The 26,214-nt window shown below is 41.2% G+C and overlaps 1 protein-coding gene across 3 annotated transcripts in view; it reads right to left on the bottom strand.

The window, feature by feature from the left end:
- Window positions 1-214: 214 nt before the first annotated feature.
- HMGN3 (high mobility group nucleosomal binding domain 3) overlaps window positions 215-26,214 on the bottom strand; it is a 38,293-nt gene continuing 12,293 nt past the window's right edge. Inside the window, exons 2-7 of one of the 3 annotated variants that reach the window (XM_014577993.4) lie at window positions 9,962-10,012; window positions 4,845-4,874; window positions 4,050-4,097; window positions 2,074-2,187; window positions 1,857-1,956; window positions 215-1,555 (exon numbers count right to left, since the gene is read on the bottom strand). In XM_014577993.4, coding sequence (XP_014433479.1) covers window positions 1,542-1,555; window positions 1,857-1,956; window positions 2,074-2,187; window positions 4,050-4,097; window positions 4,845-4,874; window positions 9,962-10,012 — 357 coding nt within the window. In that variant the 3' untranslated portion in view covers window positions 215-1,541. The other 2 variants (XM_075923788.2, XM_075923787.2) reach the window with 2 other exon arrangements.

Raw genomic sequence — 26,214 nt, 5'->3', positions numbered from 1 at the left:
GTGTTAGGACAGCAACTCAATATACTATTGCACAGGGCTTAGCACAGTAGAAATATTAATGGTAGTACCCAAGGCCACAATCACGATCATGTATATGTAAATGTAACAAATAAGCAGAAATGTACTATCATGGAGTGAGAGGTAGGGGTTAAAAAAGTTAAGACAAGGATACTGCAGATAACTTGTTTCCTAAATAATAAATAAGACACTAAGGTTAAGCAATACAGTATTTATTTATTGACCGAAACAAGCAAAACTATCCTCAGACATAATGGCCACCACTTGAGCAACACAAATAAATGTTACTGAATAGAGAACATTTCTCTCTCACTTTCCCATCCCCACAAACAACAATAAAAATACTAGCGTTCCAGAAGAGAGTAAAGAAAAAGCTATCAAAGGCGCTTATAATGAGCTGAAGAGGTGTAATGGATAGGTACTAAAAATCATTAGCTAATTTACTGCCACCACAAGCCCCTCAAAAATATTTTAATTGTTCCATTTCTACCACATACTAGGTATAGTGCTGTTTAACAGCAATTGCAATACATTTACAACTGTCTGCTGAAGCAGAATAGCAATTACTATTTTATATTAAATGTGGGCTGTAGGTAGAAACAATGGCTCCATGTACTAAGCTGCTGAAAATTAAAAAAAAAAAATCTTTGTATTAGATCAAGTGGGGGGCAGAGAAAGAGGAAGCAAAACTGCTCCTGAATGCCTTTCAATTACTGTACATTTGTATCAGTCAAGCAATTCATTCTGTTTTGGTATTTTACTTTGTGTTATACTGGTATAGTAATACAAAGTCTATTCAACTGTGATAGTAAATACAAATACACTAGTTAATATTGAAAAGGCCATTAATATGTGGACCACTGAAAATCTTGACCTGCTACTCTCATGTGGACATTTAAATATTTTTATCGGAGACCAGCAAAAAAGCATCAGAAACTTAGTGCATGCAGAACACAATAGTTGCTAAACCATTTAGTCTTCCACACAATAGTTAAAAAATGAGTCCGGCATTCCTCTGATTTAGAGAAAACATTAGGACGCTGTAGATTTGCAGGCAAGGAGACCTTTTATTTTAATCCATTAATAGAACCCAAAATAGTCAGCAGGTGGCCACAGCTATCCATGTTTCATTAAAATCACATAAACCCTAAGTACAAAAGCACCACTGATTATTGCTCTAGAAAAACTGCATGAAAAATTCAAATACGCACAATAAAAACCACCACCATATGCACAAGACTTAATTTTTTAAAGCAAGTGTATGGAATGCTGATCCAATTTGACACACACCTTGCAATGCTAAGTTGATGTTTATATTACTTGGCAGCAATGAGAATTTCTAAAAGCATGGTTATGAGAAGGGATATGTTCATATACAGTTTAATATGTTAACTATTATTGTCCTAAAAAAATTAGCATTTACAAAATACTTGATAAAAATATCTTTTAAAAGTTGTCCAAGAGGTACATAAAATCAACCCAAAATTTTCATGACAATTCATTCGCTCTTGTCACCTAGAGATTCAGTTCTCTGTGCCTGTGAAGGGGAAGGGAAAAAAAAAAAACAATTACTATAATAAGTAACAGCTCCACATGTAAAAAAAAAAAGTCCCCACACTAGTACCTTCTCCTTTGATGCATTATTTGCAACCACTCAATTTCAAACTATTATAATGTTTACAGACACAACAGTACACACACACTTATCTTCATTTATTGGTCCTTGCTTTTCAAAAGCCATAGAAGCCTTACCTGCCAGCTTCCATTGTTCATAATGAAAAGCACCACACTACTATCTGTTTCTATTCACTGCACACATGCAGAATGCTCTACCGTACCCTTAACTTTCACTGTTTCAATCTGCCCTTTAACTGACAGTGTGCTGGGTGGGGCACCTCTTGATGTTGAAACACTAACAGTTGAACGAGAGATGCGAATCTGCAATAACATTATGGGCAATAAAAAGAAACATTATGAACATGCTATCAATGGCTGAAAGATTGAATAATTTAAAAAACACTGATGCACTCAGTGGGAGGTCTGTGTGGAAAGTACCTCTTCAGCTTTATTTTCACCATTTTCAGATGGTGTAGTACCTTCCTTTGCAGCATCTTGTTTTTCATCCTTCTTCCCTTTAGCACCTTTGTTAGCCTTTGTTCCAGGTTCCTTCTGATAAAGGACCAAAATAGAGAAAGCATGTATTAGAAGATGAAGGATACTTGCGACTATCTATGAATTATGATCTACTATCTGAGTAAGTTGCATACAACACATTAGTACAAAAATGTCAGCTACCTCACTGAAGAAGATCTGGAATGCATTTACTCACAAGTGACAAAGCAGAGGGTTATATACCTCTCCTGCAATTGCTGCCATCAATTGAAAATTTAACAGTACTTTATTATTTCACTTAGGAGTACCTGGCGAGTCTTACAATGCCAGCAGAAGCCTGTGCGTAGCGACCCAATTTTATAAAGACTTTATGGGGTTACAAAGGTAAGGCTGAGGATTTGGCATTGGATATTGAGATGAATCCTGATAAACATTTAGGAGGAGATGCTTTGTGCTTCCCACAAAAAAGAATAAACTATTAACTGTCAAATGGTGTATTAGGATCCAACTTCTTTCCATTTATTACATGCTAACTATTTTCTATGTGTTAATCTTGTAGCAAGAATTTATACATTCTAGATAAGTCTTCACATAGAGAGACAGGTAAGTATTTCAGTTTTGTAAATGCTGTTATAATTTTTAGTGTTTAAAGCTAAGATGTGAAATTACTTACAATATAATGTTAATCAGAAATTTCTTGTTAGTTCATCAAAGTATAAATTTGCTCATTTTGTGTAAGAGTTGCCCAAATCTATCAAGACCAAATTTAATCCAGTCCTCAAATGTAATCAAATTACAGTTTGGGGAAAACAGGTGGTTATTAAAAAAAACCCATCATAAAAAATTCTCATTAAAGAATAAAGTGCTGGAAATATGCCTCAAATATATACGTCCTTTTGTGAAGGACATACACCAAAGTTACATTTTCATTACTTGTACTGAAAAAGATAAAACCTACTACATTCCTTTCTTTAATAAGTCCCTCCCTCCTTTTTTATAGAAGCCTGTTTCCCCAATTTATAACAATCCCATTTCAAGAGAACAGGATAATCTTAACATTATTTTGCCAGTAGTCTCAGCTATGATAGTTTACACCCAAAATGTCCCAAGTCACAGAAGATCTAGTATATGACTTTTTAATTAAGATTCTAATATTTGTCTATCAGAAATATAGAAGGAAATACTGAGGGGGGCTAAAACACTCCTCCACATCCAACATGCTTTTTCTGGTACAATTGTTCTTATTTTGCATCTTCCTTAGGCTCCAATAAGTCTGTTTTCTGAAATACTTTTCTAGAACTTCTCGTAGTAGAGTCTGAAACTTCTGACCTATATACCTTACATAGGACTTGTATTTTGACTATATTGGCCTAGAAAGTCAACACCACTTCATTTTGCTGTACCTTTAATTCTACCTTTATTTATAAATCAGCATCCTTAGCATTAGCTACATTTTCATAAGAGAAATAGGTGTAAGACAAGAGCATCTTACTAATGGCTGCAATGCTGTCCATTTAGTCGGGGCAGGGGAGGGGAAGGGAAGGGGGAAGAGCGTGGGGGGAGTGCAGAATAAGATGACACATTAATGTGAGAACTGCTAGATCCCAGGTTGATAGTGCAGCTACTTTGAGCAATCCTGCAAATCCAGGAAAGGACTCCAACTCTGGGAAAAGGAAGAGATGTTGCTACTGTGAATAGCTCTGCTTAGGAAGCAAGTGTATGCACTGCAAACCAACAGCAAGACATTTTAAGTAGGACAGTAGCATGTGTGTTTTGCTTTTAAAGATAAAACATGAAAAAAATGTGTCTGCTTCTGAAGTTGTTCATGGAATCTGAAACAAGTAAAATTAAATATGCAATACAAAAACTAAAAGTGCATGATTATTTGGTTACTGCAATTTAAATTAGAAGAATTTTACCTTTGTAGTTTTCCTTGGTTTGGGTTCAGGTTTTGGTGGAGCAGGTTTCTATAAAATATTTGCAATTATACAATATATTAGATAATTCACTACCAGCCTCTCAAGCACACCTTTTCCCTTGCATCCTAGAATGCACCTCTTAAAAGACCAGAAAAGTTTCATGTACCTCAACTGACACCACAGACTAGTCTGTATTTACTGCCTCACTACATGCTAGAGCGAAAGTAAATTTGGAGTCATTTTAAGAGTTTAACAGGGAATTTGGAGAATTCCACCACAGAAGCCCACCATCTCCTGTAGTCTAATATGACATTGCTAAAAGGTTCTTCCTCCTCCATTACTTCTGAAGTGGGCTATTATTAAAATATATGAACACCTGTAGTTTAGCAAATTTACAGAAAGAAAAAGGGAAATTTCCTCCTCCCACTTGTTCTACTTACACTTAAAGAAAAGTAATCAAAAAGTATCAGAAGTATCAAATAAAGCCCTACTACAGTGGCCCCCAGTCTTTCACAGAGGAAGTTGCATCTTCACAATCAGCATCTGTTGACCTATCAGGAGATAGAGCTTCCAGAAGTGCCAAGTCATATTTTGTGTACAACAGGCATACCAGTGAGAGAAAAAGAACAAAGTTCTCTTTAGGAGAATGTTTGTCTTTTGTTATATTAAACTAAACACCCTTCCCTCCAGAGAGCTTTAATGCTTTTCAAAATAAACGAATCAAACAAAATATGATGACCTGTTTGCCTGGAATGAGAAAATACATGCCTAGGAAGAGCACATAGGAATACTTACAGCTGACAATCTTGCGGATCGTCTTGTGGGCTATAAAAAGGAGGGGAAAATATTTGTAGGCTTTCAGCAGATCATATTCAAACCAAGACAAAACATGTCACTCATTCTTTTGGTGTTAACTAAAATTATATCACTAAGACAACAAAATTCCTTAGTTGTAAATACACATGAAGGGTGCTGCCGCCACTGTATTTTTCAAGTTTTGAAGAGACATGGTAAACTTCATCTTCTGTTGCCTTTTTTTTTTTAAATGAGTTCAGAAGTTTCAGTAACTACAAATGCTGATAGATTTGAGAGCAGGTGCAGTTTTACAGTGTCCTATTTTATAAGTGTTTATCTCACCCTTGTTGCTGTGTGAAAGGCCTATGCAAACGGGAGAAAAACTGACTACACAAAGGAAATAGTGAAACTGTTTCTACAGAAGACTATCAAAAGCACAAAGCAAGTGAACTGAAAATACTGAGGAAAAAGAGTGTTTCTTTAATCTTTCTTACTTTTAAACACTCTGTAAAAATTATTTTCCAACAAATGCAAGTTAAGGTGGTTGTGTCTATTCTATATTATTGATATTTTAAAAAGGTAAAGTAAGGGCCAATCCTACAACAGATACCATGTAGGTACAGGAGTGCACCTGCACAGAGCCAGTTACAGGATCAAAGGATAGACATTTGACAGCTTTTGCACTTAAAAGAAAACTATTGGGGCAGGGTAGTTAAAGATTTGATCTCTCTACCCCACCCACAAATGAATTCCATGTGTCTGCTTTTTTCTTAAGTCAAGTGCGGAAGATGAGAAAGTTTGGCAAATACTCCTGGGAGGCATGTGAACTGCTGTCTGGGGGAGGCTAGACCCCAGCTCCACCCCTTCTGCAGAGAACACCTGGCTCTTTGGGGAAGCACGGGCTCCCCCAACCTATGCTACCCAGGGAAATATTTAAAAACATGTTGTTACCTTGTTCTCCACTCTCAGGCCCCGAATGTATTACAATGGTCAGTGAGTTAATGAAGCTGGTTACAGAGCCTGACTAGAGAGCTTGTGTATACTAAAAACCAGAACTGAGTTGTAACAGGGCCAGGACAAAACCATATTATAACTAGTTCCTGACTCAGTTTTATTTGTACTGTTTCAATTTGGCCAGGCCTTTGGCTTGGTGGAAAAAAAATAAATCTGGTTCCAATTTTGTACAGGTTGAAACTCTCTTACCTGGGATCCTCTGGTCCAGCACAGAAGTTGCAGGACTAGAGAATCCCAGTGGAGGGCCAGCAGCATGGACCCCTGCACAACCAGCAGGACAGTGGTTGCCTGCAGCAAGCCGACGACAAAGCCGCCCGGCACATGGCAGTGGTGATGCCTGGTGGGTCTCAGAGCTCCAACGCATGGCGGCTGCCCAGAATGTCCTAGAGCTAGGGATGTGAACGTGTAGTTCAGTACATGATTAACCAATAAGCACTGGCTTACTGGTTAATCTTATCAACTACATGCACTCACTCCCTGACCCTTGCTACCTCTGTATCAGCCTCTGTCAGGGAAATGGAGATATTGAAGCAACACGCATGCTGCTTACTTTTAATGATTGTCCAAAACAGTTTCACAGAAAACCCCAGGCATTGCTCAGTTCAGCTGATTGTCCTGTTTGCAGTTGAGCCAGCACTGGGGTTAAGCAGCACACTTCTGTATCAGAGGCAGCAAGGGGGGGCGGGGCACGGGGAAAGTAGGAGTTAGTGCCCATGAGGAGCTGGCTTTAAGCAGGTTTCCCACCCCCACCCTACTGCCTTTGATAGAGAGGCAGCAGTGTGGTGAGTGAGTGGCACAGGCTGGAGACAATACCCACGGGAAGCCAACTTTCAAGCAGGCTCCTTGTGCATGCTGGCTCCATGGACCCATCTACCCACCCCCACTGCCTCCTACAGAGGCAGCGGGGACCAGGGAGCAGGCAGGAGCTGGTGCTAGAGGGAGATGGCTTAAAAGCCTCTACAGCAGTGAGTAGGGCTCCAAACTGGACAGTCCCTATGTAAAAGATTAAATGGACACAAATCAGATATTAGGAATGGCAACATACAAAAATCTGTAGGGGAATACTTCAGTCTCCCTGGACACACAATTGCAGATCTAAAGGTAGCCATCCTGCAGCAAAAAAACTTCAGGACCAGACTTCAAAGAGAAACTGCTGAGCTACAGTTCATCTTCAAGTTTGACACAATCAACTCAGGATTAAACAAAGACTGTGAATGGCTAGCTAACTACAAAAACAGCTTCTCCTCTCTTAATATTCACACCTCCAGATCAGCTACTAGAAGTGGGCCTCATCCTCCCTGATCGGATCCACCTAATCAACTCCAGCCTGATTCTGGCCTGCATATTTATACCTGCCTCTGGAAATTTCTACTACATGCATCGGACAAAGTGGATCTTTGCCCACAAAGGTTATGATCCAACACTTCGGTTAGTCTATAAAATGACACAGGACTCCTCACTGCTTTTGAAGATTCAGACTAACACGGCTACCCCTCAGTTTGAACAGCAACACTGCTGAACAGTCTAAAAAGACAGGATTTCAATTAATTTTTAAGCACAGAATTATGGATACCCTGTACCCCAAGTTCCAGGTTAAATCCATGTTTATATCCCATAGCTCTCTAGCATGCCAACTATAAACTTTAGAAAGTAGAGATAAGACCGCGCTCATCTAGAGAACAATGCTTTTTAAATACTGTATTTTATATGTATGCAAATACAATATTTTTTTAAATTGTTTTATACACACACACACACACACACACACACACACAAACACAAACTACAATGGCTTTTTTATGTAGTAGAGGGTTTTACTCATTGGTCTGCTTCACTTGTTTGCAAGGACATCAGGAGAATAGTGTGTTAAACACAAATCTGTAAAATCCCTGAGTTCAGAAGATAGGTTGTTTAAATCTCTTAGCATAGCTTCTAGATGAAACAGGATATCTGATTGCAGTTCAGTTCTTGTAGGTAACAGAAGTTAAGTACATAGTGCTGTAATGCCCTTGTGTACAAAGCCATTACATCTATTTTTGTCCATGAAGGGTGTTCTTGTGTTGGAGACCGAACAGGCTCTTTTGAAAGAATTTAGGAACCTTCAAGGCTTCTGCAAGCTTCTAGTTAGAAGCAGGAAATGTTCATTCTTTATATTGGTATCCAGAGGACATCGGTGATGTCTGTCAAATCTCTTGGCGGGAATGGGGCAGAAGAGGGGAGACTCTTAAGACTGTTCTCCTTCAAAATGATTTTAGTTTGAGGAAACACTATCTAAACATTGATAGAGGAGAAGAATCTGTATTATTTTATGCAAACTCAGTCACATTAAAAGTTTAATACTTGCCTAAGACATTCTTTTAACCTGCTTTTATAGTAACAATATTTTATAAGGTACAATAGAAACTATATAAAATTCTCAGCTGTACCAATTTGTGCAATTGTAACAATATGACTTTTCTGTAGACATGTTGGAAGGCCTGTGATAAGCCTGAACCAAAGCCACCTTCTGCAGCTAGACTGAAAAGCAGCAGCCATTAACTGTAAGGCCTGGAGTCACATACTTTTTAATACAATTTAGATGGAATGTGAGTGTCACACCAGGCTATGAGGAGGGGACTTTGGCCTGATAGCTCCCCCACTGTCACCAGATAAAGAAACAGTTCTCAAGATGGGTAAAGAAAACTTAAGTCACACCATTCTGTCTGGCAAGAAACTGTTTATCAATAGAGAATGTTGTAGAATCCTCATTCTATGATCATTGTCATTACACTTTCCTATTATTTGACTGTGTGATCAAACTTCTGTCTGATCTGTAACGGTTTCAGTCTGTTGTATAATTAATTTTGTTAGGTGTAAATCAATTAAGGTGGTGGGATATGATTGGTTAGGTCATTTTGTTATGATTGGTTAGTAAAATGATACTAAAATAATTGGTTACGGTATAGCTAATCAAGACTCAGGTTTCATTATATAAACTGAGGTCCAAGAAGAAGAAGATTGGAAGTAACAAAAGCTGAAGGAAGGAAGCAAAAGGCTGGAAAAAAAATCAAAGGGAGACAAGGAACACCAAGAAGAACAACTTACCTCCAAGACCCAGCCTAAGATAAGAGCTGCCAGGACTCTCCTGCACAACCGTGACATGCAGCAGCTAAGATCCAGAGAGACTGACCTTGCCTGGCCAACAGAGGAAGTCTGCCTGCCTTTATCAGGATTGGTGAGCATGACAATTCTGCTTGTTTGGGAATTGTCAATTAATAGAGGATAAGGATATTACTGTGTGAGGCTCTTTCAGTGGCTAAAGATCCTGAAAAACCCGCAGGAAGATGCGCCCTGAGCCCTAGGAGCTGGGTAAAGGTGTGTGTCCCTACAGTGTGGAAGGGATAGAGAAATTTGTGCAGATAACACAATCATATTCTTCTCTTGTTGATCTTCTAGGAAATGTCACACGAAGACATGGTTTTTATCTTTGTAGTAGCCAGGACACCCGTTTCATGACTTCTTCCTACTTTCCAAATAGCTCATTTATTCCCTCAGAAGGTTATGATTAAATATTGCTACAGGTTTGCCACTTCTACTGCATCATTTTTTTCTACATGTCTGATCTTCAAGTCATCTTCCTTATCTTGGCTCACTAATTTTTACATTTTCTAGAGACCTAGAATTTATGTTCTTACTCATGTTTGCAGATCAAATATGCACTTTGGAGAACGTTCATAACTTTAAAATCAGAAGCAATTCACTGTTAATTTACCTGAATGTTTATTCAGTTTTTCAAATCAAAGCATTGAACTTCCTTATTGGATTTAAAAAGTAAATTATCATGACACAAAGATTCAGGATTCTTTCCCATAGCCTGAAGTGCTACTGGAAAATGCCTCATGTAGCAATCTGTCCTCTAGTTCTCCAGTGCCAACGGACTGAATTTTACCAAGAAAAAATTGCAAATGTACCCACAAATGAGGTTAACACCAGTTCCAGAAAACCCTTCATCATAAATGGAGCTCTATGAAGAAACAGTTACTATTTAGTCTTGTATAACTGGGATTTAAATAATTAAAACAACAACAGATGAAAAACAGGAGTTATACAGGAGTTATACTTGCCTCTTGTTTAGTTATTTTTGCTGCATCCTTGCCCTCAGCACCCTCTGGAGACTGGAGAGAAAAAATTTGAATAAAGTCAGCTATTTGATTATGCATTTATTTTAAAAAGCATTAGGATAATGACAAAGCCTGGATTAAAATAAAAGGTACCTGTGTTTATATGCCACAATAAGTGAATGCCCCTTGAAAAGACAAGTTTGAGAGACTTACAAGTTAGGACTTGCAAACCAAACATGATAAAAGTAAACTCACTCTAGATTTCCCAAGCAAGAAACCCAGGACCTGCAAAAGTTGGGACTGCTACAGACAACCATATCAGCTTCCTAGCAGCAAGAAAGTAGACAACACCTTGCATCACACACAGTGACTCTTCCAGCCAATTAACAAAGAACATCTGCAGGCTCCAACGGGAGTACCAGCTAGTCAACAGTTGGTAGGATAATGGTTTGAAATGAAGCCCTGTGGTTTGCTCTAGCAGGGATTTTGAGAACTCTTGGGAAATATAACACTTCCCCCCCATACATACACTCCACTAGTAATTGGACAATGTGAAGCCATAAAACACCAATATATTGAAAGGCGTAGAGAAAGTTAAACTCAATTTTCTTATGCCTTGGATTCAGCTTTGATAATTGTTTAATCTCCCTCCTAGCCTCTATCAACAAAGTTCAAGTTTCCTCCTGCTTACCCTTACCTGCATCATCCAAAAGGTACAGAAGGCCTTACTAAATTTAATGATAAGCCCAATTACAGTTAAATTAGGTCTCTGTTGCGTCAATTAACTATTATGTTGATGGGCTTACCCCAAAACACTTCAGGTCAGGGACTCTCATTTAAAGTTTGAAGTGCTTACAATCTAAGCAGATAATCCAATGAAAAGTAACTAACAGTAGTTGACTCAGAAAAGAAGAGGTCTATAGAAGTGGAAGAGAACACAGCTTTGAGGAGAGCATTTAAAAAAAATAAAGATGGTTCAGTCTTACATAATTGTTCTTTGTGTTTTCTGATCAGGTACAAGAGCAAGAAAAGGAAGGAATGAAGTTGAGATCACTAGTGGAAAAGCTAAAGAAACTGATTTTGAGAAGGGATTGAGGGAGTAGACGAACGATACTTGAAACACAGAGGAAAACAGGCTAGTTCGATATACAAAGCTGCCTTCTTCTGTAACGCAGTAGGATCATTGGACTATGATGTGTTTACAGTACAACTGGGCAATAATATGACAGCGGTTTGCCAGAGTTAGTCCCTGGTGGGCTGCCGTTATATTTAATTGCATGGCCACAGATACTGGCAATTGCAGCTCCCACTGGCCTCAGTCAATGGGAGTGAAAGGAAGTAGAGTGGATTGGGACACCATTTCCTGCTGCTCCCATTGGCCAGGGACACCGATCTGTGTCCAGTGGGAGCTGCAATCACCAGCACCTGCAGCTCTGCAGGTAAACATAGCAGTGGAGGTCCACCAGGAGCTAACTCTGGCAGGTCAGTATTTGCACAACCTGCAGGCCAGTATTTGCCCATCCCTGGTTTATAAGAAGATGTTATAGGTGTTGTTAACTTGTCCATTACTTGCAGTGTATGGATGGATAATAAATGTGACTTTGCAGTTGTAACATCCCTTTCCATCAGGAAATTGTAAGGTGCCACAACAACAGTTCATATAAAAATAAGTATGGCCAGTAATTTAACTGACTGAGAAATAGCAGAAAGTTAAGCAGCACTCCACAGAACAGAGCAAAGTGGCTAGGAAAACCCACACAATCAAACTTTTAAAATGAAGTTTGGCCATTTCTTTCAGCAACTATGGCCATCATCTACCCACGCCAGTAGGGTTCTGAGGTAGAGTCAAGACTTTCAGATAATGGATGGTGATCACAAAAATAGTTGTCAGCGCCATTCCTCAGGTGAGAACTCAGAAGCAAAAGCAAAAACAACAACACCCCACCATAAGCAATTTGCAGCAGACTCTCATTTACATGAAGGCTGTTTTACATAGCTCAGGCTTGGTGTAAATGAGAATTAGGCCCACTATGTACTGTATCAGAAATAGTGAGATGTCCCTTGCTCTATTTCTTAAAGACTGTTTTCAGCCTTTAACCTCCTTCTCTTTGTTAAGGTAAACCAATATTTAATAATGGGCTCTTCAATCTAAAAGAGAAATGGACACTAGTCCGTTTCGAAGTTGAAACTAGACTTAAAAAAAAAAAAAATCAGCCTTTCCAGATGCTATATATTTTTAAACAGCGACCGTAATTAACCATTGAACCAATCTACCACGGGTCATGGTGGATTTTCCATCACTGACAATTCTCAAATCCTGATCACATCTTTTAGAAAAAGATATGATCTAAGAATTTACCCAAAATAATTCCATGATCTGGATTATATAGAAAGTCAAACTAGGTGATTATAATGGTTTTCTCTGGCTTTGGAAGCCATATAATGTATCAACTTTAACAGTATTGCAACGAATATATTGACTTATCTTACATAAGAACAGCCGTACTGGGTCAGACCAAAGGTCCATCTAGCTCAGTATCTTGTCTGCCGACAGGGGCCAGCACCAGGTGCCCCAGAGAGGGTGGACTGAAGACAATGATCAAGCGATTTGTCTCCTGCCATCCCTCTCCAGCCTCTGACAAACAGAGGCCAAGGACACCATTTTATCCCCTGGCTAATAGCCTTTTATGGACCTAACCTCCATGAAATTATCTAGCTTCTCTTTAAACTCTATTATAGTCCTAGCCTTCACACCCTCCTCTGGCAAGGAGTTCCACAGGTTGACTACACGCTGTGTGAAGAACTTTCTTTTATGAGTTTTAAACCTGCTACCCATTAATTTCATTTGGTGTCCTCTAGTTCTTCTATTTCGGGAACTAATAAATAACTTTTCTTTATCCGCCCTCTCCACACCACTCATGAGTTTATATACCTCTATCATATCCCCCCTCAGTCTCCTCTTTTCTAAACTGAAAAGTCCCAGTCGCTTTAACCTCTCCTCATATGAGACCCATTCCAAACCCCTCATCATTTTAGTTGCCCTTTTCTGAACCCTTTCCAAGGCCAAAATATCTTTGAGGTGAGGAGACCACATCTGTACATAGTATTCAAGATGTGGGCGTACCATAGTTTTATACAGAGGCAGTAAGATATTCTGGGTCTTATTTTCTATCCCTTTCTTAATAATTCCCAGCATGCCTTTTTGACCACCGCTGGATACTGCGTGGAAGTTTTCAGAGAACTATCCACGATAACTCCAAGATCTCTTTCCTGATTTGTCGTAGCCAAATTAGCCCCCATCATACTGTACGTGATCTTGATAAAACATTAAAGCTGTGTGGATGAGGTTTCTTAAACCTTGCTCCATTTTATCTCTATCTTAAAATGTTCTTTCTGTACAGGCAGTCCCCGGGTTATGTACAAGATAGGGACTGTAGGTTTGTTCTTAAGTTGAATCCGTATGTAAGTCGGAACTGGCGTCAGCCGCTGCTGAAACTGATCCGTTTCAACCGCGGCTGAATCTGGATGCCAGTTCTGACTTACATACAGATTCAACTTAAGAAACCCAGGCGTCCCCAAGTCAGCTGCTGCTGAAACTGATCAGCGGCTGATTCTAGGAAGCCTGGGGCAGAGCAACTCTGCCTCGGGCTTCCTGTAGTCAGCCGCTGGTCAGTTTCGAGAGGTTCAACCTGTACTTTAATTTAAGTAGTTTATTATTCTCTATTACCCTAAAATGGATAGATTTTTACACATTAGGACCAATCTACTCTGATTTTAGCATAGATGAGCTAAAGTAGACACAAATAAGCTTTAAAGTGTGGTGGGTGGAGGAGAGAGAAAAGGTTCAGTGTCATAACCCCATCTAAACCAAACTACTCTCCAAAGCAACACAAGTTCAGAATTTACCAGGTATTCTCAACATGGTTAGCCAGGCAGAAAAAGACAGCTTTATGAAGCATTACCTTGCAAGCGGCAAGAGGAGAGAAAAGAGGTTTAGGTATAAGTAGACCCAACAGGAGTATAACTTCCAGTAAACAACATGGAATGATATGGATATCCCAAGATTCACATGGGCTTCCCCATGGAAGCCATCACAAGTTTGAAGGACCTTGCCCTGATCCTTTCCACAGAGAGCTAACATCACTTGACTTCCCATTGTGATTACATGCCATCTAAGGATTTCAGTGCATCCTAGCTATGTCTATCTTGCTTACACTAACTCTTCACACAAGAGATGCTTGCATTGCAAGTCTTGTACAGTACCACACATACTGTTAGCACTAAATCATTCTGCAGGCAGTGCTCCAACCTAGATAAGCTTTCTACCTCTACAGCAGTTCTAAAACTGACTTCTCAGCTGACTTTTCTTATTGTTATAGTAGCATCTACAAGCCCATTAAATTAGGCACTGTACTAACACACAAAGAGTTTGTTCTCTCCCTAAAATAACAGTTTTGTAAATTAAGTAACAGTTAAAGCCACACATTTTATATCTCTGGGTTAACCAGAATACTGGTACACACACTAGGGATGTCAACATGTAGCCACATACACGATTAACCAATAAGCCTGGGCTTATCCGTTAAATCTTGTTGACTACACACACTTCCCCCACTCCCCGCTGCCTCTGATACCCCTTGCTGTATTAGAGGCAGCAAGGAGCGGAAGCCGGTGCCCATGAGGTGCTGGCTTTAAATAGGCTCCCCTTGAGCACCGGATCTGTCTGGCCCTCTACCCCCGCATTGCTGCCTCTGATATAGAGGCAACAATTGAGAGTGTGAGGGAGTCAGCTCTGTGGACCCACCTGCCCCCTCCCTTGCTGCCATCTACAGAGGCAGTGAGTGAGGGGCAAGCAGGAGCAGAACTATTAACTGTGACCTATCATTTAAACCAACTTTTGTACCAGAAGACTGGAAGAGAGTTTAATAGCTGTTTCCCCCCAGCATCAGAGGCAGCAGCATCGGGGGGGGGGGGGGGAAGGGCGGAGCAGCACCGTAAAGCAGCCTCTGTCCGTGGGAGGTCCGAGCTCCCCACAGATGGAGGCTGGTCCGCGGCAGTAGCCCCTGTTCACAGGGGGTCCAAGCTCCCTGCAGACATAGGCTACTGCCATGTTTCAGCTTCTGTCCACAGGGAGCTAGGAAACCTGCAGACAGGGGCAGCCACCACCCCACACTAGTGCCTCTATCAGAGGCCACAGTGCAGGGCAGCAGGCAGCCAGTATGCGCGGGGAACTGGTTTTTAAAACTGGCTCCCTGGCAGACCGGCTCCCACCTGCCACCCCATGCTGCTGCCTCAGATACAGAAGGGGCTCCATGGAAGTGGGGCCAGCGTGCGTTGAGGATGGCAGCCAGCAAAGATTTCATGCAATTACACCACTATTCAGTTTCATGATATCTAACATATGTAAAATAGTGATAGAAATGTAGCCGTGTTAGTCTGGTGTAGCTGAAACAAAATACAGGATTATGTAGCACTTTAAAGACTAACAAGATGGTTTATTAGATGATGAGCTTTCATGGGTGTTAGCCGACGGTCAGGGCAGTGAGTCCCTTATGACCGGCTGAAGTTCTTTTAAATTGTGCTTGGTTCTGTTACAGCAACTGAAGGAGTCAGGTTAAAGCTTAAACAGTTACTATTTATTGTTACAGGGTAAACTTAGTTGTTAAATGCTACTACTGTGTTACAGATAACACAGACACTACAAAGGACAGGACAGAAATTACACTAATAAGTTACTTACAGGTACCATGAAACCCTTTGGTTCTTTGAGCTCTTATTAAATGCATGCAAAATAGACACATAGCAGGTATATATTCTCACCCCTGCGTTCCAGACGTGGCGTGGCCAGCGTCTTTCTCTCAATCCCTCGGGAAGAAGTAGGGCGAGGTTGGGCGTCCCACAGACCTCGGGAGACAATCAATACCTGCCAGCAGGTATAGATGATTGGAGCTCAAATGGGGTGGGCTGCTGAACCTCTTTTATACCCCTTGGGTCATGTAGGCTTCTTCCTGGGCTCAAGTGGCCAATTAGGAAAAATGGCTTTGAATGCCAAGTTTCCCACGAAGGGTGCAAAGCATAATTTACACCTGGGAAAAATGCAGACAATGGGCACCTCTGGTATGTGATGGGCGAAGATTCCTCTCCTGGGACAGTGCAGGCGTGTCAATTACTGATACTAGCCATCAGGGCGACGGGAGGCCCCGGGTCATCAGCTAGCCCATTTACTGTTTGGTTTCTGTTTATGGTAGAGTCAGGGACAGGCAGCAAACCTGTGTTCCCAGGGCATCAAAGGCTGACTGCCTTTCTCTTGCTCTCTGGGGGGGGGGGGGGGGGGGGAACAAGATGGGGTTTTGTGTCTGGCTACAATGGGCCAGACCCACTTCTTCAGATCAAATAGTGGAAGAAAACTGGCACAACCATATACACCAAAGGATACAATTAAAAAAATGAACACATATGAAAAGGACAAATCACATTTCAGAACAGAAGGGGGATGCGGGGGGAGGGAGGTAAATGTCTGTGAGCTAATGGTATTAGAGGTGATAATTGGGGAAGCTATCTTTGTAACGGGTAAGGTAGTTAGCGTCTTTGTTGAAACCGACGCGTAGAGGGTCCAATTTTAGCATGAATGATAGTTCAGAGGATTCCCTTTCAAGTGCAGATTTAAAAGGCTTCTGAAGCAGGATGCAGGTAATTAAGTCATTGAGACAGTGTCCTTTCTGGTTGAAATGGCAAGAAACTGTTTTTTCTTTGTGATCGTGTCTAATATCTGTTTTGTGGACATTGATCCTTTGGCGAAGTGTCTGAGATGTTTGTCCAATGTACAAAGCAGACGGACACTTTCGGCACATGATAGCATAAATTATATTTCTGGATGCGCAGGAATATGTGTTCTTGATCTTATAACTCACTTGGTTAGGTCCAATAATGGTATCAGCAGAGTGTAACATGTATGTTAACATATGTAACACACACTCCCTGGGCCCATCAGTGATGAAGAAGAGCTTTTCAAGGAGAGATGTATAAAAAAAAATCAAGTTTCCAATAAACAGTGCACTGTAAAATGAAGATTATTTATTTGTATGTGCTTCATTTTTACATTTCACTCATTCGGGGGAAAATGAGCAGCAACACCCCCCCTGGTTTATCTCACTTTCTAGTTTTCCTACATTTAGGGTTGCCAGATGCTTTAACCAAAAATACCGAACACACCTTCCCCTTCCCCCTCCCCCCCCCCGCAAAAACAAACAAACAAAAAAAAGAAAAAAACACAGAGAAAATTTTATTGAAAAAAAAGGGGGGAGTTGCTGAGCCAAAAAGTTGCTGAGCCAAAAAAGGGACCCAGAGAGTTAAGCAAAAAAAATTTTAAAATTAAAAAAATCAGCATGGCCCCTTTAAGAACAGGGGCTGGGCTCTGCCTTTCCTAACAGGCTGCCGGTGACCATCTTGCCTCCCTCCCTGCTCCGGGCCAGACTGCTCCCCCGCAGAACCAGGAAAGGGGGGTGGTGGTGGTAGTGTCTGGGCCCAATTGCTAATTGTGTTGTAGGGTTGCCAGGTGTCCGGTATTGAACCGGAGAAGTCTGGTATTTTTGGCCCCTGGCGGGGGGGGGGGGGGGGGGGGGAAATCAGAGAATACCGGACTTTTTAAGTGTCCCGTATTTTCTGATTTTTTTTAACTGGACAGGTGCCGAAAATACCGGACTGTCCGAGTCAATACCGGACACCTGGCAACCCTATCTACATTAGTACAAGGCTATGGCATTTGGGACTGTCAATCCTTTTTTGTTTGTTTGTTTTCAATTTAATGATTTCCTTATGAAGACAAATTTCATATTTTTAAAGAATTATCTGAGAGTGGTGGCTATAGCATATCCAAGTAAAAGAAACAATGAGAGATAAAAGGGCATCATTTAAAAAGTGGAAGTTGATTCCTGCTGAGGAAAATAGAAAGGAGCATAAACACTGTCAAATTAAGTGTAAACATATAATAAGAAAAGCCAAAAAGGAGTTTGAAGAACAGCTAGCCAAAAACTCAAAAAGCAGTAGCAAAATGTGTTTTAAGTACATCAGAAGCAGGAAGCCTGCTAAACAACCAGCAGGGACACTGGATGATTGAGATGTTAAAGGAGCACTGAAAGATGATAAGGTCATTACAGAGAAACTAAATAAATTCTTTGCTTCAGTCTTCATGGCTGAGGATGCTAGGGAGATTCCCAAACATGAGCTATTCTTTTCAGGTGACTAATCTGAGGAATTGTGCCAGACTGAGGTGTCATCACAGGAGGTTTTCAAACCTGACGAACTGTCCCAGACTGAGGTGTCATTGATAAACTTAACAGTAACAAGTCACTGGGACCAGATGGTATTTAATCAAGAGTTCTGAAAATCAAATGTGAAATTGCAAAACTATTAACTATGGTTTGTAACCTATCCTTTAAATCAGTTTCCGTACTTAACTGGGAGATAGCTAATGTGACACCAATATTTAAAAAAGGCTCTAGAGGTGATCCTGGCAAGTACAGACCGGTAAGTCTAACATCAGTACCAGGCAAATTAGTTGAAACTATAGTAAACAACAGAATTGTCAGACACACAGATGAACGTAATTTATTGGGGAAAAGTCAACACTGTTTCTGTGAAGAGAAATCATGCCTCACTACAGTTTTTTGAGGGGGTCTGTAAATAGTCACAAACTCCGTGCCCGTTTTTCGGGACGTGACTTGATTTCGACTCCCCACTCCCCTTCCCAGAGTTACATAGGCTCCCACAGAGTATCTGGTCCCAGAGTGACCTTGGCCTTGCTCACACCGGCAGGTCGTGCCCAAGGCACTAAGAGGGTAGAGTAGGGGGACTCGGGCTCACCCTCTCTCCCGAGTCCCGACCCAGGGCCCCTAAGACAGGGAGAGCGCTCCCTGTTCAGCGGGTGGGGTAGTTACCCCTAAACTCACCTACTCTTGGGTTACACGGCCCCACCCTGGGCTGCTTCCTACTCCGCCAATCCCGGAACCCAAGTTACTTCACTTGACGCCGGCCCTACCCATTTCCGGTCCACATCCTCTTTCTTCCCCCCCTTTTCCCCTTTTGGGCCTACCCTTTTGAAGTTCTGGTAGGCCGGCGTGGGACGTCATCACCCGGCATCCTCCTCCATCGCACCTGCTCTGACGTCATTCCCCAGCGCCTTCTGGGCACGTCACGTGGCAGTGACGTCACCAGCCTGCGCCGGCTGGGCACTGCAGTCAATTCTCTTAGTACCCAGGGCTGACTGACCGTGGGCGTCCCTATCCCACAGGCCCTGTGCAGCGGCTTTGGCCGTTTCCCCGCGGGTCTCCTTGGCCGCAAATCCCCTCTCCCGGGCCTCCCCTGACTGCCCCTTCGTGTGGGGTTGCGACACCCCACTACAGGTCCACATGCTTGTTGACAAGGGGGATCCAGTGGATATAATGTACTTAGATTTCCAGGAAATCTTTGACTAGGTACCTCATCAAAGGCTCTTAAATATATAGTAAGCTGTCATGAGATAAGGGGGAAGGTCCTCTCATAGACTGGTAACTGGTTAAAAGACAAGAAACAAAGGGTAAGAATAAATGGTCAGTTTTCAGAATGGACAGAGATAACTAGTGGATCTGTCCTGGAACCAATCCTATCTAACCTATTTGTGAGTGATCTGGCAAAAAGGGTAAACAGTGAGGTGGCAAAATTTGCAGATGATACAAAACTGTTCAAGATAGTGAAGACCAAAGCAGGCTGTGAACAGCTTCAAAAACATCTTACAAAACTAGGTGATTGGGCAACAAAATGGCAAATGAATTTTAATGTTGATAAATACAAAGTAATGCACATTGGAAAAAATAATCTCACTATACATACAAAATGATAGGGATTAATATAGCTATCTTGGAGTTATTGTGGATTGTTCTCTGAAAACATCTACTCAATGTACAGCAGCAGTCTAAAAAAGCAAACAATCATTAAAAAGGAGATAAAGAATAAGACAGAGAATATCTTATCGTCTCTATATAAATCCATGGTATGACCACATCTTGAATACTGCGTACAGAAGTGAGTATCTTATCTCAAAAGATATCTTGGCATTGGAAAAAGTTCAAAGAAGGGCAACAAAAATGATTAGGGGTTTGGAACAGGTGCCATATAAAGAAAGATTAAAATGACTGGGACTTTTCACCTTAGAAAAGAGGACACTAAGGGGGCATATGATGGAGGTCCAGAAAATCATGACAGGTATGGAGAAAGTGAATAATGAAAAGTTATTTACTTCTTCCCATAACAGAAGAATTAGGGGGTCACCAAATGTAATTAATAAGTAGCAGGTTTAAAACAAAACAAAAGGAATGTTTTTCTTCATGCAGCACAATGTCAACCAGTGGAACTCCTTGCCAGAGGATGTTGTGAAGAGCACGAATTTAACAGGGTTCAAAAAAGAACTAGATGAATACATGGTGGTTAGGTCCATCAATACTTATTAGGCAGAATGGGTAGGAATGGAGTCCCTAGCCTCTGTTGGTCAGAGGCTGGAAATGGATGACAGGAGAGGGATCACTTGAAAATTACCTGTTCTGTTCACTCCCTCTGGGGCATCTGGCATTTGCCACTGTTGGAAGACCAGATACTGAGCTAGAAGGGCCTTTAGTCTGACCCAGTATGGCCATTCTTCTGTTCATATATTTGACAAAAGCTTTAACTTCACTAATTAAAATGCTGAAATATAAATAATGTGCCTTGAGTAAAACAATGCGACATTAGCAAGGTTACCATTTATCTGTCAAATGGCAATCAATTTAGATGGCCAAAGGAGGTTATATTATTCCAGCACTGCAACTTCTGTATCAATATTGACATTTGCATGTGAATAGATGTATTTAAGGAATACAAGTAGTGTATTAAAAAGCCAACATAGAAATACAGTGGAACTGATTAAACATCTTATTAAAAAAAAAAAATCTTAATACTAACTGATGCCAAATAACAAGAGCCTGTGTGGTCAGAAATAACAGGCTCATACCCACATGAAAATAAAAAGCACATGCTGATTTTATTCTAACTACTACATTAGAGTATATCTACAGAGTAGCACATACCTCAAAATAGCTTAGCTCAAATTGTGTAGCTTATTTTGAAATAAGCTACACAATTTGCATATTTCAAAATTTGGTGTTGTCTACACAGTGCTAAATTTCTAAATAAATCACTATTCCAATATATTTTGTCTAGTAACATCTTAACATTTTCCATTCAACAAGAACTTTCTCCAGACATCATTTTGGCACAACACGTTAAGTACAGTCTGAGTTGTACACCATATTTTCCCTGCTCCCTCATGTGATGCCTCTGTTACTCCTCCCTGTTAATCCTCCCTCCTTCAACCCATTTTCCCTTTCACCAAAAAACAACCAAAACACAACACGCTTTGCAACAAAACTCAGCAGCCAGTAAAACTGACACATCATTCCATATGCCTACTTCAAAATTACTCCTTTCCAGGTTTTTTCTTCCCTTTGAACATGTTTCAGAAAGTTCACATGTATTACCTTGAGATTCTCCCAAGCTAAAACTCAAACCAACTTCACCGCTAGTATAACTAAATTTACATGGAGTTACATGAGGTTTTGGCTCACTGCATTGTTTCCCCATCCATATTTCTACTTCTTTAGGCCCCTTTATCTCTCTCAAGATGGACTGATTTAAATCACCAAAAGAGCATTGATTTAAACCATGTTTCCCAGTGATACTTCTTAACATTTGTTCAGACAGTGGTGCAAATCTTACCAATAAACCATGTTAATTTACAGCTCAGTACAGCATTTTGCAACATATAAGAGGGTATGCTACATGTAATTTTTTCAGATAACTTGATTTTTATTAATTTAGGACATAGTACTAAATACTACTTACCTGTGTCAAGCTGCAGATGCAGCAGCAGTATATTAGGAATGGTAAGAATAAATCATACACTCAGACACAGTATAGCACTTACATTTTATTAAACTACATTTGAAATGTTACATAAATGTTTCACATTTGCAATTGCAGCAGTCTCCTGAGTTGCCAGCTGACAGCTGTCCTTAAACTTTCTCTTTTTAATTTGCAAATTTTATTAACTCTAACAGACAAGTGTTCAGAACACTAAATGTATGGTGCGTAACTCTTCTACAACTAGCTCTCATCTTCCCCACTCCCACTGTCATATTGATGCAGAGCTGGTTCCAAATTACCAAAAAAAGATTAGATTGATTATGTTTAGAGTGCACTTAATTTTGGAGTAAGCCCAACTGAAAACAAGTATAGGATAGCTTTCCCAAAAGAACACCGAGTTATGCTGAAGTAAATTAAGGAACAGACTTACAGCATCACCCTTATGATCTGTGACTATGATGTTCCAAAATAAAAATGCCTCTTATGTGATAGAATATAAGAAAATGACACTCAGTGGTAACTGGCAATTCATGATTTGTCTTATCCAGTACAGAAAGCTGCAGAATCTTTGGGTGAGATTCTAAACCTAGTTAACTAATTAAGCCATAAGGATTAGCTAAGAAACATTTTTTCTAGCAACATGCAGCATAGCGAACAGCTTGGGAATTCACTTGTTAAAAATCATACTAAGAGGCATAGTGAGTGTCTTGAAGAATGATGTATTGCAAAGTTGTTCTTCAGACATATACACATAATTTTCTCCCAATAAGCAGTTTTCCGTATGATCCATGTCATTCTTGCAGCTAGGCCCTGCATCATCTTCTTGCACTGCTTGCTCTTGATACATTTTCCTTTTTTATCCAGGGATCAACTTTCTTCAAAATATTCCAAGATAGGGTTTCTCTTATGCCCAGAAGCCATGACTGTTTTTCTGTGGCAAAACTGTAAGGCAGGGCTCACCAACCTACAGCATTCAAGCCGTTAAGTGGTACGAGTCAATTTTGAGGGGCACGCACAGCAGGAGCTCAGCCCTGACGTGCCCCCCTGCCCCCCACAATGGCTGGAGCCTTGTGGTCACCATGCAGCTGCAGGCTGGAGAACCAGTTGGAAACCGGAGCTAGAAAGGCAAGCAGGGGGGACAGGGAAGGTGTGGGCACGTAGAGCTGGAGCGGCCCAGCAAGCCAAGTGGGTTGCATGACCCTGCACTGGGCTCCATGTCCCTGGGGCTGCTCCTGCCTTGCCTTGGCATGCAGCTCCCAGGAGCTATAGGGTAAACCACCCCCCCCCCCCCCTTGTTACAGGCTCTGCTCCCTGCTCTGGGAGGGGGAGGGGGCGGGGCTGGAACTACTCTGCAGATATGGGGTGGGGTGGGGTGGCCAGTCACAAGCTGCTGCCTCCTCCATGGGGTGCCAGGGCCTAGGCTGCGCTGCTCCCCATGGGGTGCATGCAGGGAAGGGGAGACTCTTTCCCAGTGCCCCACTGCACCCAGCCATGCTGGAACTAGACCTGAGCAGCCCCTGGCTCTTCCCACCCCAGCACCACAGTCTGACTGTCTCCCCCTGCCCCTTCTAGCCCCTGCACTGCTTCTGGGGGCTGTGAGTTCCGGCACTGCTGCCTTGCCAGTGTGCACACTGCGGGCACAGGGATGGGGGGGGGGGGGGGTGAAGGAGGATGCAGGGGCAAGGGTCACACTGGGGGGGTGCAATGCAGAGGATCAGGTGGGGGGGATCATGGGGCTGAAGGGAGGGATGCTGGAGCAGAGGGGAGACAATTTTACTTTACAGAAGCTACACTTTCCTTTACCCCCCATTTCTTTGTCTGCTTCCCCAACTAGCTATTTGGCTGCATTCTCACCCTCTCAACTTTTCTGCGTTACTTCCCCAATCCCCACCCATACCTCTCCTGTTGCCAAACTCCCTTCCAGACCATGCCCTCCTCACCCCATCCTGCATCTCTATACCACTCACTGGCAGCCCTGTTCCATACATTGAACCCCTCTTTTTTGTCCCCACCCCAAAGCCTAAGGAGGTCCACAAAATCCACTAACTCCAGAAAAGTAAATCTGGTCTATGGGAAGCCCTGAACCTCAGTCCTCCCTTCCCTTCCCCATAACATGTGGGGGCTGGAGCATCCGAAGAGTTAGATTGAGTTGGGGACCACAGAAGTGAGGATTGGAGAAGTTTAAGAGGATGTTGGGGGTTTGTTTGGAGGTTTTTTGTTTGTTTTTTTGCTTCTCGCTTGTGTAGTCGCCAACTGATTTTTCTGTGGGTCAGTGGCACCCAACCCCTCCAAAAAAAGGTTCCCCACCCCTGCCATGAATTAAGGAAACACTGAAACCTTTTGTGTTGGGACATATTTTAGTTTATCAAACTTCATTTTAAATGAAGTAATATGAGAAAATTAATATGCATAATCTGTTTAAAAATTTAAATTAAACCATTCTCCCTAGCTGCAGCTGGTTCAGAAAATTTGGTCACCATACCCAACCTGCCCCTGCCCATCCCCACCCCCACCATGCAGATCCATAAATAGAAGTGAATAAGTTAAATCTTGGCACACCACTTCTGAAAGGTTGCCAACCCCTGCTGTAGGGGAATATAGGAAGCTCTATGTGTGCTGAATAATGTCTTCCCTCTTTTCTTCCAGTACACTTCATTTCTATGGTGCCTCCATCCTTTTATACATATTGTCTCTCAATATATTATCTTTTGACAACATTTTAACTAACTCTGCCATGTTTGGCACATGTCTACCACCACAAGCACAGAACAAAAACAATCCTATCCAGGCGGTTTGTCTTTGCACGTTAGTCTGCTTAGAAACAGAAACTGAAAGCCAGAACTTTCCAGAAGCAAGAGCAGCCTGTTAGGCTGGACAAACTAGAGCAGGAGTGGGGAATCTTTTTTTGGTCAGGGGCCACTAACCCACAGGAAAAAAAAAATTCAGTTGGGGCCACATACAAGTGACAAGCCAAACAAAATACAGAAAGACCCTCACTGACGTGGCCCCAGGCTGAGAAGAAGAAAAACACGCTCCACCTTCCCCTTGCACATCAGAACCTTGTGGGAGGGGAGGAAGAGGCTAGTAGATTCTGTGTGCTTGAACCCCATGGAGCACCATCGCAAGTTCCCCAATCCTTGGGAGGAGCTCCCAAACCTCAGGGCCTTAGGTTCCCCGCCCCCGGACTAAAGCCATTAATTCATTTTTTCTGAGACTGAAAGTTTGTGATGAGATTTAATTGTAAAATTTTTAAATGAGACATTTAGTATTTTATTGAGGATTTAAAAAAAAATTAAAAAAATCCAACTGAACACAAAAAATCTGATTTATAAAATGTTCTCTGTAACCACAATAACTCTGTGATATACAAAGCGGTACTAAATTAAGACGATGTTTACTTCCCATATTATTTGAACACCAATCAATTCCTCTGAGACCCATCTAGGAACCTTTGCCCCACACCCTACCCTACTGCAATACCTCATTTATCATCAAAACTTATTTTTGTGGTTCTTTGACCCATTTTAGCAGATGCAACAGTTTTCATAGACAAGTCAATCTGAATTAACTGTAGAGGTAAATCAGATACTGAATCAAATGCTTTACTGAAAGCCAGATACACATCTACTGTATTTCTTATACCCACAAAGGACCCAACCCTGAAAGACATTTCTATGCATGCCAGTAACTTCATGAACATGAATAATTCCACTGAATTCACATTTGAAGCACACAACTTTACTTGTGTTTGTGTGTTTGCACAGAGCTCAATTAATTAATTCTCAACACCCCCCTCCCCCCCCCCCCGGGAAAAAAAAATTTTATGGCATGTCCCTTTTAAATTAATTTTTTACCCAGCATATTCCATGTAACTTTACTTACAGATTATACATCTCAACATTAATTCTTATGAGATAGTACAGAGAGAGCTCCACAGTTTCCACACCTCCTGGGCCTTTTGAAAGAGTATTTACAAACCTGCTAAAACTGCATAATATAGTAACTCCCTCCATCTCATAGGCAATTATCCTCTCTGTTACTTAATCAATTATAAGCTACAGAGTTACCTACATTAAGCACATATGTTCTTCACTATAAAAGGAAATGCTTCTAAATATTTATTCTTTAAACTAAACCTATGATATTTTGACCTTCTGAAATTATATATAATGAAATACAATTCAAGACTTAGAAATAATGAAAAAAATTAAATTCTAAAAATATCTATTAGAAGAGGAACATATAATTTTGTAATCCTTTATGGGGATAATGTTAACCTCATGATGTTATGAAAAGGCAGAGTATAATGTTTGAATATAAAACTA

Source organism: Pelodiscus sinensis, chromosome 3 (genome assembly GCF_052426305.1).
Source record: "Pelodiscus sinensis isolate ZL-2025 chromosome 3, ASM5242630v1, whole genome shotgun sequence".
NCBI classification, from domain to species: Eukaryota; Metazoa; Chordata; order Testudines; family Trionychidae; genus Pelodiscus; species Pelodiscus sinensis.
The sequence above is the reverse complement of the archived record's forward strand: the minus strand, read 5'-3'. Positions and strand labels throughout refer to the sequence as shown.